Source organism: Bidens hawaiensis, unplaced genomic scaffold (assembly GCF_021521415.1).
Source record: "Bidens hawaiensis isolate Kalapana, Puna unplaced genomic scaffold, B.hawaiensis_p1.1 tig00113053_1, whole genome shotgun sequence".
In the NCBI taxonomy this organism is placed as follows: Eukaryota; Viridiplantae; Streptophyta; class Magnoliopsida; order Asterales; family Asteraceae; genus Bidens; species Bidens hawaiensis.
Window position 1 is genome coordinate 1 of NW_027504792.1, and position 12,624 is coordinate 12,624.

General features: G+C 36.1%; 2 protein-coding genes across 2 annotated transcripts; one reads left to right on the forward strand and one right to left on the reverse strand.

Annotated features, from left to right (window-relative positions):
* Positions 1–93: 93 nt before the first annotated feature.
* LOC143608247 (proteasome subunit beta type-6-like) lies at positions 94–3,224 on the forward strand (the record flags this gene model as incomplete). The annotated part of the gene is made up of 7 exons (XM_077083352.1): positions 94–170; positions 1,528–1,583; positions 1,674–1,746; positions 1,852–1,963; positions 2,110–2,183; positions 2,795–2,869; positions 3,036–3,224. Coding segments are annotated over 7 exons (599 nt in total), but the record flags the coding sequence as incomplete, so codon positions are not given.
* Positions 3,225–3,749: 525 nt separating this feature from the next.
* LOC143608248 (auxin response factor 5-like) lies at positions 3,750–9,012 on the reverse strand. The gene is made up of 11 exons (XM_077083353.1): positions 8,966–9,012; positions 8,823–8,896; positions 8,652–8,742; positions 8,418–8,582; positions 8,235–8,357; positions 8,051–8,126; positions 7,121–7,262; positions 6,480–6,900; positions 5,156–6,059; positions 4,900–5,090; positions 3,750–3,968 (listed from the first exon to the last, which is right to left on the reverse strand). The coding sequence occupies exons 1-11, from the start codon at positions 9,010–9,012 to the stop codon at positions 3,857–3,859; spliced, it is 2,346 nt and encodes a 781-aa protein (XP_076939468.1). The 3' UTR covers positions 3,750–3,856.
* Positions 9,013–12,624: the final 3,612 nt, after the last annotated feature.

Sequence of the window (12,624 nt, forward strand, 5' to 3'; positions counted from 1 at the left end):
TCGGGTCAACCCAAACCTCACCTGTTTTTCAAACGTGTTTTACAATTGCCGAGCTCTAATTGAATAAAACTTTTGGAATTTGAATTTGTATAGGGCTATACGTGGTGAATAGAGCTTCGGACAAGATCACTCAACTGACCGATAATGTTTACTTGTGTCGATCTGGATCGGTATAAATTGTCCTCTCTTTTGAGCGTATTAATGTTTGATGTACATATACATACTAATTATATATACAGATAAATTTTATAATATTTATGTAGTTTTGCGATATTCAATTAACTGTTTTATTTAATGAACTTTCTTTTTCATGGCCATATGGTTTCTAATTTATATTGGTACTTTGGGGGTGTTTGGGATTGCTTTTTTTCACCAACTTATAACTTATTAACTTTTTGAGAAGTAATAAGGTGTTTGGGGTTGCTTATATTGTGAGAGGAAAAGTTCCATAAGTTACACTTTTGTAACTTATTAACTTAATGAAAAGTTATAACAAGGTAAAATAAGGAATCCCAAACACCCCCTTATGATTCTAGTCAAATATAGAGATTAGGACAATCTTTTGGCTTTTTTATATTTGGGAAAATCTGTGACCAACTTTCAAAAGTGTTCCAATTAGGTTGCATATTTTTCCCAAATCGGGTCACTAAATCTTCAAATCAAATCTCACCGATTTTTTTGTGCGTCAAGAAAGAAATGGAGGATAAGATGTGGGGTTCGGAATTTGCAATATATGTAGTTAAATTTAAAAAATTTAAAAAAACGTTAGTTATATTAAAATTTAAAAATAAAAAATAAAATTCACGTCGCCATTTAGCTGTCACTTCAAAAAAAAGATAAAAAGCTTTCCTATGTGAAACAAAAAAGAAAAAGGCTAAAAAACATGTTAAACCTTTAATTTAATCAAACAAGAAAGTTGAGTGACCTAATTGGAACACTTTTGAAAGTTTGTTACCATTCTATGAAGTTGTGCCCCTTTATATTTTGTCTGTATCTTAAGTCCGGTTCAACCAGTTTGACCCAGGCTAGTGAATTAGTAGAGCGTGTGGTTCGGTGGCTGGTTCTAGTCGGACAGGTTAAGCCAGTAGAGTGTCCCGTTCGTTGACACGTCTAATATATTATAAACATTTTGTATTATGCAATTTTAACATACATAATAAATGGTAATGTGAAGTTATAACTTAAACTTATTGAAGTTAAAGATATAAAACTTTTTAGAAATGTATCAAGTATTTGTTATTTCAACTCGGTCTTTCTGGTTGGCTTAAGATTGGATTTCGTGTAATGAGAATTCTAATGTGTAATTTTTAACCATATGAGATCATAAATTGGTATATACCCGATACCTGCTGGGAAACCCGCGAACCTAACAGGTAATGTGTAACGGGTACCTGACATATACGAGACTGGGATTACTTGCTGATGATTAAAATATTTAATTTTGAAATATAAAATATAGTTATTTTTTATTAGGATATCAACAAATGGAATCCTTTTATATCCTTTATATGATTGTTGCATTTTCAGGCTGCAGATTCACAAATTGTTTCCGATTATGTGCGCCACTTTCTTCATCAACACACGTAAGGAACCTTATGAATTTGTATTAATAGTTTATACGTATTTTAACTGTTAGATTCCTATACGTAAAAATTATTTTTTGTTGGATACAGGATGCAACTTGGCCAGCCTGCAACTGTTAAAGTTGCTGCCAATCTTACCAGATTATTATCATACAGCAACAAGGTTTGTATACACTTATTATCGTATGCTTATTAACATTTACTTATTTGTTAAGTTATTTTACATATTAGAAATTATGACTTAATTGTATTAATAATAATATTGCAGAATATGTTACAAACCGGGTTGATTGTTGGCGGATGGGACAAATATGAAGGTGGTAAAATATATGGAATCCCTCTTGGTGGAACAATTGTTGAACAACCTTTTGCAATTGGAGGTGTGTATTTATCAAACAAAAGTCAAATTTCTTGGCTTTGACTTTTGTTGACTTGACTTATTTGACCTTCATGTTTATTCTTAGTCAGTAGTCACATGTTTCACACCAGTTTTTAAATATCCTTCATTTCTGTATGATTTATGCAGGATCCGGCTCTACATATCTGTATGGCTTCTTTGATCAAGAATGGAAAGATGGGATGACAAAAGATGAAGCAGAGGTCCATATTACATACTTTTGTGCATATAAGTTTTTGAGATTTGTTGCATTGCACTAGTGACAAAAGGGGGGGAGAGGGGGGGGGGGGGGGGGGGGGGGGGAAGGATGTAAACCAGCCAAGCCGCTCGTGAGCTACTCGTGATCAGCTTGTTAAAAGCTCAAATCGTTCCTTAAAAAAGGTTGTTTAACAAATGAGCCCGGACTCGAGCTTGACCTGGTTCGTGAGCCCTAAAGCGAACCTATTACTAATATAATTTTATCGAATACGTATTTGTATAGTTATTATTATTTAGAAAGTTATGGTAAAATAACAAAAAACTATATATCAGGTTTATATATAAAAATAATTCAAAATTTAAAAATTAATTAATAAATAATAGAAAGCTGATATTGAGATTGAAAAAACTACTCATTAGCCGAGCTCAAGCTTGAGGTGAGGTTCAGGCTCGGCTCATTTACTCTACATGACATGATGTTAGGATCTAAAGATCAGATTTTTATAGCTGCTAGTGCCGGTTATTGCTACATAAATGCGTATTCTAAAGTTTATGAAAATCACAATTTCCATTAACCACTTAGCTAGGGTTTATATTTCTAATTTTGTTATTGCAGAAATTGGTGGTGAAGGCTGTTTCTCTTGCGATTGCTCGAGATGGTGCTAGTGGTGGAGTTGTCCGTACAGTAATTGTGAGTTTTTACATATTAATTACCTTCATCCACAAATAGATTTTTAATCTTTTTAAACCTTTAAAAGATAATAATTATTATTATTACTGTATTAATTCAAATCATCCCTTTTCTTATAGGAAAAAGTTGTATATAATGTTATTGAAAATGTTTGTATAATGTGTAGATAAATTCAGAGGGTGTGACTCGAAACTTTTACCCGGGTGACACGCTTCCACTGTGGCACGAAGAGCTCGCACCACAGAATTCACTTCTGGATATGCTTTCGTCTTCAAGTTCGGAACCGATGATTAGTTGAGTCTAAAGTGAATATATTTAAAACCTGGATGTTAATTCAAATCTTATAAGTGTATGTCAATGTTTCTTGTTTGATTTAGACATGTTTCAGTTAGTTTGTGTACGGGTTCTCTTTTATATTAATGAAAATAGTAGCATGAGCGTATACTGCAAAATCGTAGCGTCTGTTTTTTTTTCTCGTCTCATTTTAACATTCGACCAACTCGATGTATTTTAATACCTTTTTTATCTAATGTAATTTGAATGTACAACTGAAATGTTGATTTCTTCAGTTTTTTCTGAACATATTAATGTTGTCTTTTTGGTGACAAATCTTTCTTAGGGCCGATTGGTTCATCGGATCTAGATCTATGCTGTTTAGAATTCATTGAAGTTAAATCATGAGTCAAAGCCATCATATATCTTTGATCAGACTAAAAGAATTTAAAATTAGATTTGCAAGTGAATCAAAGAAATCTTTCATAAATATCATAGAACTAAGAGCAAACCGAACCTCTCGATGATCCAGAAGCAGTGATGAAGAATACCTGAAAGCACTAAGCTTTACTCATTAACTGGTTCTGAATAGAATACTATTCATTGTTAATGCTTTTTCTACCTATGTAAAGTGACACAATTTTACAACTATTCATCACCAATACACGGAACCCTACCGCTACCGTTTCTTAAAACAACTAAACTCATTTCTTCTTAACTGCTGCAGCTTTGATTTTGAACTCCACCAAAATCTCCATCCAAACTCATCTGTTGTACTTCTTGAGGTGACAATATCTTTATGCACTTCACACAACTCACAAATTCCCTGCAAACGGAACCTAGCCGTAAATATGATATTCGCCAGAGAAAGAAATTTGCTACATGAGAGTCAACCCAAATGGGTCAACGGGTCAGGCTGGGTTGAAAAGCGCAAATTTGGTCAGATCGGGCCGGGTTGGCCCATTAGCAGGGGAAAACTAGAAAAAATTTAAGTAATGTATTGATTGGTCAGGTTGGGTTGGGTTGGGTTGGGTTGACCTGCTAACACTTTTTGTCTACATAAACAAAATAATAAAAAAAGATAATGATAAATAAAGTGATTGATACCATTAAAAAAGCTGTACTGTTAAGATAATAATCACTTTTGGGTAGGGGCGTAAACGAGCCAAGCCGCTTGTGAGACACTCGAGATTGGCTCGTTGAAAGCCAATCGAGCCAAGCTTCTTCTTTGTATTTTCTTATAATATAATAAATATATATTTATATAATTATTAGCATAATAGACAAAATTATGATAACAATAAGTAAATAATACATACTATGTTATATGTAAAACTAAAACTTATATATAAAAATAATTAGAAATATGTATTAATTATTTATTAAATAACAAATGATCCAAGCTCAAGATCGAGTCTCATAAGTTAAACGAGCGAAGCTTGGGCTTCAGCTCAGCTCGTTTGCATGCAGCCTACTGTCGGGGAATAAAGTTGCCTTAATACTTTCGACCCGTTAACACTTTTTGTCTCCTTTGGATTTTACCCAAAAAGAAGTAGCAATAATCTCTTTTGAGGAATAAAGTTTCCTTAATACTTTTGATGCTAATTGCTAAAAGTTATTGCTTTTAGCAATGAGTTAGTGAGTAATAATTACAAATATAGCCTTAGAGCCCGTTCTTAACAATAGCCTAATATGACCCGAACCCGTTTGACCCGTTACCCAATAATATGCATAAGAAAAGAAGAATATGAACATACTCCCACGGGTCATCACCAACTAGAAGAACATCATTTTCATGATCCACATACACGAGTTGCCAAACAGCCAGTTGTCGGTCCTCCAGTTGACCCTCTATACCGAACCTTCGGGCCAGATCTTGTTTAAGCTCCTCATAACCTGAATAAGCCGACATATCAATCGATCTTCCAACAGCTCCTCGCTTGTAAACCTAGACACACAATCTCAAAAGTCAAAAAAAAAGTCAACTCACGTAAATCACAATTGAAATCCAACCTTGGTATATGTTCGCTTTCGTTGAAGCTGCTGTGGAGGTGGTGCCCACACGCCACCGTTCAATAAATTGGTTTCGTTAAAGGTGGAGTCGATGGGGATGAAATCCATATCTGGAACTCCGAATGAGTTCGAAGTCAAACCTCTGGTTGACTCTTTAGTGGTCAACGGGTCAACAATCAGTGATGGCACTCCAAAGTTGTTGTCTAGTGGATCTGACTGTAAATGAATAGGGTTTTGTATTTGCAAATGATGATTGTTCTGAGGAATAATAACTGAAGTTGCTGATGATGGACTGTCCAAGAAGTCCGTATGGGCCCCGTTAATATTGTTCAAGTATGTAGTTGGGGTGAAAAATCCTTGACTTTGACTTTTTGGGATGCTGACTAATGAAGAGCCTTTGACCAAGTTGACATTTTGACTTTCTAGACCAGTATTTGTTGATGGTGAGGTGGAGCATGACGGGACATCATCAGTGATTCCAGATTGACCGTTTCCATTTGCAGTCCCGTTCAATAAACTGCTGCCATGTGTCAAAATCTGATTGTTTGGATGAATTTTTGGTTGAGAAAGATGGGAAAATCGAAGATTTTGTTGACTATTGTTTCTTGGTATTTGTTGAGAGAGCGGTGTGATGGGTATTTGAGGCTTCGTGTCCATCGTTTGATCGGTTGACATTGACCTCATAAAGCTTTGACTTTGACTTACATCTTGTGGCTGTTGTGTAGATTGCTGACCCAATGGTGATTGTTTCTGCTGATAAAGCATCTGCAACTGTTGACTAATTTGCTGATCTGGAAACTGAGGTTGCAGCACATTGTTCTGTTGACTTTGACTTTGACTTTGACTGACCACAACCGCCTGCTGCTGTTCTTGAAGGTTTCTATACATCTGATGATTCTGCTTGCTTGCGGTGCGCGCATATAATGTATTTACGCCCTGCTTGCGGTGCGCGCATATAATGTATATATGTGTGAACCCTCGGGTGGGCAAAAGTAAAATTGCACTAGTTTTGACGTTATTTTACTAATCTCGTGAAAATAACGTTAAAAGTGGCGGAAGGTTAATCAGGCATCATGTGTTGGCGTTGATAGCCGAAAGACAAGGGCACATGCACCAATCAGCCGGTGTCCCGATGATTGAGTGCTATGTGCCTTATGTCCAAGGCTTGATGCAAAACTACTATCGAGCCGGGGATCTCACCGGAAGCAGCCTCTCTATCCCTATGGGATAGAGGTAAGGCTGTCTACATCTTACCCTCCTCAGACCCTACCATAGCATTGCTATTGGTGGGATATACTGAGTACGATGATGATGATGATTCTGCAGTGACTGCTGTTGAAGTACATTTTGAGAATTAACTTGAGACTGAATTTGGTTTTGACCCAGTTGTTGACTATGACCGGTCAACTGTTGCTGAGCCGGAGCCTGAGGCTGAGGCTGAATAAGTGAGGCTAACGGGCTCATGGTGGCTGATAGTGTTAGCTTCTGTAACTGGTCAAGTGGCATTGTTGACCTTTGACCATTGAACTGCAAGTTATTTTGAGAAATCATTTGTGGTGGGCAATAGTTTTGCAAAACGGGCCCCGATAATGGACTCAAGTAATTGGACTGGGTCGGGTTAGTAAGCGTAGAACTTTGCTGCATGTTCATCCATTGGGCCAAGCTAAGACCGGAATCTTTATTAATATCTTCGCCTAACCAAGGCATGGTTCTCTTGAATAGATTATCAAGGTCAGATTCATCATCTGTAGAATATTAAAAGTCAAACTTAAAAAAAGTCAAATATTCTTTAAAACTAATCATGGGTTTTCATCTTTTTTGACTTTTATCATATCATTAATAATCATTTGTTGACTTGAAAAGGACAAGACAACAAAGAATCTACGCCACAAGGTATTGTGGCTTTTTGTGTACTTTAATGATTGTGAATATTAAGTTTTTCTTAGACAAATATAGTCAACATACCCGGCATGCCAGGTTGTCTGGGACGCTTTGGTCTGTAAAAAGGAGGTGTCGGACAGATCAAAAAAGGAGCTGTAACGGGCTCAATCTCCCAAACGGAAACACGGGTACGTCTGTCCCGGCCAGTTGACTCGTCCCACCCAACCTACATGGATTAACAAAACGTTAGTTATGAATCGGTCGATTCAGGTTATGTTTTATCTTTAACGGGTCAAGTAGCAGTATGACAAAAGTAAACTAGCTTGAAAGAAAAGGGGTCTAAAAGTGTTCCAAAGTCATTTTATTCAAAAAGTTTGTCAACTAGATTCTTACTGAAATGATAATATTTTTATTTATTTGAAAAGTGTAAACCAAAAGTGTATACTTTTAGCACTAGGGTTGGCAATTTCTAGCACAGCACGAAAGTAATAAGTTTGCAGTTTGTCGTATGTAACGCATTAAATTAACGAGTTGCGTTCGAAAGTAATAAGTTTGCAGTTTGCAGTTTGTCGTATCTAGGGTTGGCAATTTCTAGCACAACACGAAAGTAACCCAGGTTTGGTTTGCTAAACAAATGGGGTGTGTTCGAGTTGACCTATTTAACCCGTTTAATTATACAGGCCATGCTCAGGTTAACTTGTTTAATAAAATAGGCTGACTTGTTCAACCTGTTTATATAAACAAAAACATTTATTACAACCCTCCAACCAATTTACAACCTGGCTGACTTGTTTAAAAATATGGGTTAAACGAGATTTGTTCAGGTTAAACAATCTTAAAAGTGTGAAAACTTACGATTGATATCTTTTGACACAAATAAATATACTAGTCGAGTTCGGGTCCAAAGATCTAACCCACCAATCCGAAACCCGTCAACTTTACACGATTGACACAAACCACTTATTTTACCATGAAAATTAATGACTCAATTCTTCTGTAAGTAGGTTACTATACCTGCAGGTTTCGCCATTGGGAGTTCTTCCATCTAACAGGATCAAGATCACTGATGCCTGTAATTGTACCCATATACCTGCATTTTATAACCTATAAGGTTCAAGGTTCTAAAAATTTATTAACTTTTTTTTACTTTTCATAATAAAATTAAAAGTTATTTAAAATATCAACCTTACACCTTTACCTTCTCGTTCCCGACTCTTTGGTCTCAAACATCATCCGAAACCGCATGCCAAGCGATATTTGGTTAGTGCACACGGCTTTATAATACTTGGCTAATGGGATAACAAATTCTGAAGGGCTAGCCCTGTTAAATAAATTAATTATTATTTCGGTTTATTTATGAAATTTAATTACTATCAATTACCTTGGATTATAAAACACAGTGAACGGGCTGTTGTTTGCCGCTGCATGAGCAGCAGCAGCCAAGACTCCAATATGCATACTGTTACTTGATAAAACCGAAGACGATAAATTGGTTGGCTGTGTGTTAGCTCTTCTTATACCCACCAGCAGCTGCTGATTTTCATCCCTATAAAAAGGTTTCATTTATCAACTTCATAATTATATAAGAACTACTATGTATTTAAGAGGTATTTACCTAACAAACAAGACCGAGTCCCCGGCTACAAGCCTTTTACCACTAACAAAGTGGCTCCAACCAGTTGTAAGCAAGTGACGCTTCGGTTGCCCTAAATTAATGTAATCATTTACTCGATGTTGGTGATGGTTTACTACTTTACTAAAGATTGTGATAGTTATAAACGCTTACCTCGATAAATGTGACGAAATGTCCATTGGGTATCATGTAAATCCCTTGCTACAAGTTCTTGTGATTGAAAAATCCTGTATTATAGAAAAGAATTTGTTTGAACATAAAGATTTCAATAATTAACTACAAATTGCAAATTTTACCCGTGTTTACCACTGGATAAAAAATGAAATAGGTCAATACGGGCCATGTATTTTCATTGGGTATAATATATTTTAAAATTCCTTTATTCAAGAAACTTAATTATCATTGTAAAATATAACATTTGTAACTATGTTTAACACGAGAATTATTTAAAAGTTTTCTAAGAGTTTCTGGGCAATGAAATGTTACAGGTCAATTCAAGGCAAGAAAAGAATGTAATTAAACATAAAGATTTCCAGAGTTAACTATATTTAGCAATTTTGACCTTTTACACATGTTGATCACTTGACTTGGCTCAAAAGGAAATAGGTCAAACGAGTCGTGTAACTTTTTTGGGCATAATATTTTAACTTGCTTTATTTAAGAAATTAAACAAAAATTTTAATTGTATAATTTTTATAACTATGTTTAACACAAGAAATAGTTTTTGAGCAATGAAGTGTTACGGGTGAACTTAACCCGACCCATTCCAATTTCACCCAAACTTGTTAGACAAATCCGTCTATTTTGCCATCTATTAAGTTAACCAATTAAACGTAAGGAAATTTGCTCACGAGAGGAGGGAAGATTTTTTCAGCAGCTCGGCGAGGTACAGAGAATCCTCCATGAGTACTCGTATCACTTGCAGTCAAAGCTTTGCAGAAAAACTGTGTTTGTGGTTTATTTACTTTCATAGAAAGGTCTGACCTCAATAGTGCCTCCTTGTCAAACTGTTTAAAATCATAATAAACGAATATATAATATTATACTTTATTTAATCGATGTTAAACATGTTCAATAGTCGCAAACGACTCATGGTTCATGTTCATACCGAAGGAACAGGCTGAAGCGTCATCTGAGCATATACATCATCTGTTTCGGGATCGGCCTAAGAAATGATAATGAAAATTTAATAAATGATGCAATAAAATTATTCGATTATGTGTTGAACGAATTTATTAAATGTTATAATAAGGACGTACGTGCAAAGTGTTGTTATGAAGGATGCATAACATCTTCGATTGGAGATTTGGATAATTTGGAATTTGAGCATCAACATCTTTCTTCATAGATGCTGCAACCTGAAAGTATATATTATAGCAAAAATATTGAAACCATTTTATAATATATAACGTATATGCATACTCGGGTAATCTACTGTAATAAAAAAAGTTAAAGATAGTGTTTTGATGTGTTTATACTGTTTAAAGTAGTAACAATAATAAGGATTTACATATAAAAATACAAAATAGGATATTATTGTGAGAAAGTGAGACATTTTGGTAACTGTAAGTTGTGAAATTAGTTGATTTAACTCCTATACAATCAGATATATGACTCACAAACTAAAACATTGTTATTTCATAATAATCAGATAATCACCTTCAGAATCATTTTAAAATCCTGATACAATAAATGTAATAATCATGATATGATGTAGATATGCTAGCCCCCTTATTTTAGCACCATAACAACTTTATTATAGATATTGTTGTAGATCATGGATTAAAGTTGTACACATAATTAACAATTATTCCTATGTTAAACAACTTTTAGAGCAAAAGTGAGTTAATTGCCCTAGTCATCAATGCAAATTAATGATTGTCTCCACTTCAGTCCACAATAACATGTCCTTTAGTCCTTACTTTCTCATTATTGAATACCTTTTAGCATAATATGAAACTATATATCTATAGCATCTTTATTATAATTAGGGTTGTTGGATATTAATAATTTAGAGCTTTTATCTATTGGCCGTGATTAATCGAAACTCAAGAAATGTTTACAGAAAGTCTCAACTTTGAACGTATTTTCCTCCAACAATCTCATACAAACCAAAAAGTAACCATGTTACCTTTTCGATGACGTGGAAAATACGTATGAGACTGGTGGAGGAAAATACGTTCATAGTTAAGCTAGGACTGTCTCTAAGCATTTTTTAAGTATGGATTAATCTCGGTCAATTGGTGAAACTTGAGATTATTAAAATCCTATATAACTCAATGTTTTGAAAACCAAACCGGATTCACATGAGGTATGAAGATTAGATGTTATAATCAAAAACTTTTGTTGAATAATTTACATAAAATTTAGTTTTTAGAATATAAAGGCAAGTGGATCCTACAAGAAAGCCATGTAATGATGATAAATTTTTTTAAATTAAAAACAAAACAATATTAATTAAAGCTTTAAAGAAAACAAATTCAGTCTTAAAAGGGAATTTGCATAGAGATTCTATTCTATTCCTACACTAAAAAGTCACCATGACAGGCGCAGTTTAGCAGGCAAAAAACAGGTGCACTTTAGAACTTTTGCCAAACCCGTGCGCAGAATCCAGATCGCATGAACAAACCAAATCAATGCAATTCTATTTCTGGCCCAGTGGACTCATCACTGCATTACACGGTTGTACCGTACAACCATATTAACAAACATTGTATCCACCGCCATATCAAAAAATAAAATTTAGTAACATATTGCATCACTAACTTGTACAGTACAAGTAACTGAAGCTATTCACTCACAAAAAAAAAAGTCATAACCAGGACGACTTACGTCTGTGCTTCTGCATCTGGTAATACATCAACCAAAATAACTGAACCAAAATAAAAATCAACCGTTTGGTTTTATGCTTTTGTAAAATCCAAACTTTTGGATCGGTCTCGGCTTTGCGTGTAACTAAAACCGAACTAGACTGAAGAAACACTAAGTGACCCCGGGCAGATTATAGGTAATCTGGGGGCTAAGTAATGTTTCCCACGAAGGTTAGGTCCAGCAGAGTAAGTTGTACTTCAGGGAACCTGCAAAACAGACACCGTAAGCTCGTCACTGAGAAGGGGGGGGTTCCTCCTTGTGACCACCCTCCGGCGTGAGAATCAGTCTATATTGCTCTTTGAATATAAAAGTATATGAATACTATTAGAGCAGTTATCAAGTAAGTTATACGAGATAGTAGATGATGAAATGATAATACCATTTGCTGTCTTTTATAGCCGAAGGTGGGTTTCCAAGGGGTTTAGCCGGCCCAACACGCTACCAACTGTAACCTATGCACGTGCCCTACCTGTGAGTGGTGGATAGGTAGCGGCTGACACAGAGCAGGCGTGCCGTGCACTCTTCGTCTTCTACCAACTGCAGGCTAGGCACGTGGTCTGGCAGGAGTTGGTGGGCAGGCGGCGGCTATTGGTCACAGTGCTGTGGCGTGCTGTCTGCCACGCTGCTGTCAGTGAGCTGTCGCATTCTTGGTCAGATCTTTTGTCTTTACCTCGTCAGGTATCACGCAAAAGATCCTCCATCATACGGACTGGCCCATTTTGGCGGGAGTTTTCCCCCTCCCGCCTTTGCTCATTCTTTCAGGTGACTGAATATTTGTAAGTGTTAAGCCTTATGCGTGTAGCTATGCTGTGCGGGTAGCCTTCCCTGATGGCTTGTATCCGCAACTGCGGGAACAGGCGGGTTACTTTACCATTGGGAGGCTTTTCCCTGCGTATGCAGCTTGCATACTGCGCGTAGGCTTCTCTGAGCATGGTGGGTCCTGCGGGAGTAGATGGTCTTTGCGCAGACATCCCTGTTCAAGGTGAGTCATGCGGGACCAACTGAGCCCTGCTGGGACCTACCTCTTCAAGTCCCCCCAGTCCAATGTTCTTCTCACGAATGTCTAATAAAGTGAGGTGAATTT

Coding starts and splice junctions, on each gene's coding strand:
- LOC143608248 (XM_077083353.1), bottom strand. CDS start 9,012: ATGGCCCGTATTGACCTATTTCATTTTTTATCCAGTGGTAAACACGG. Junction 8,583..8,651: donor GACTCGGTCTTGTTTGTTAG/GTAAATACCTCT, acceptor ACCTTTTTATAG/GGATGAAAATCAGCAGCTGC. Junction 6,060..6,479: donor GTACTTCAACAGCAGTCACT/GCAGAATCATCA, acceptor GCGCACCGCAAG/CAAGCAGAATCATCAGATGT.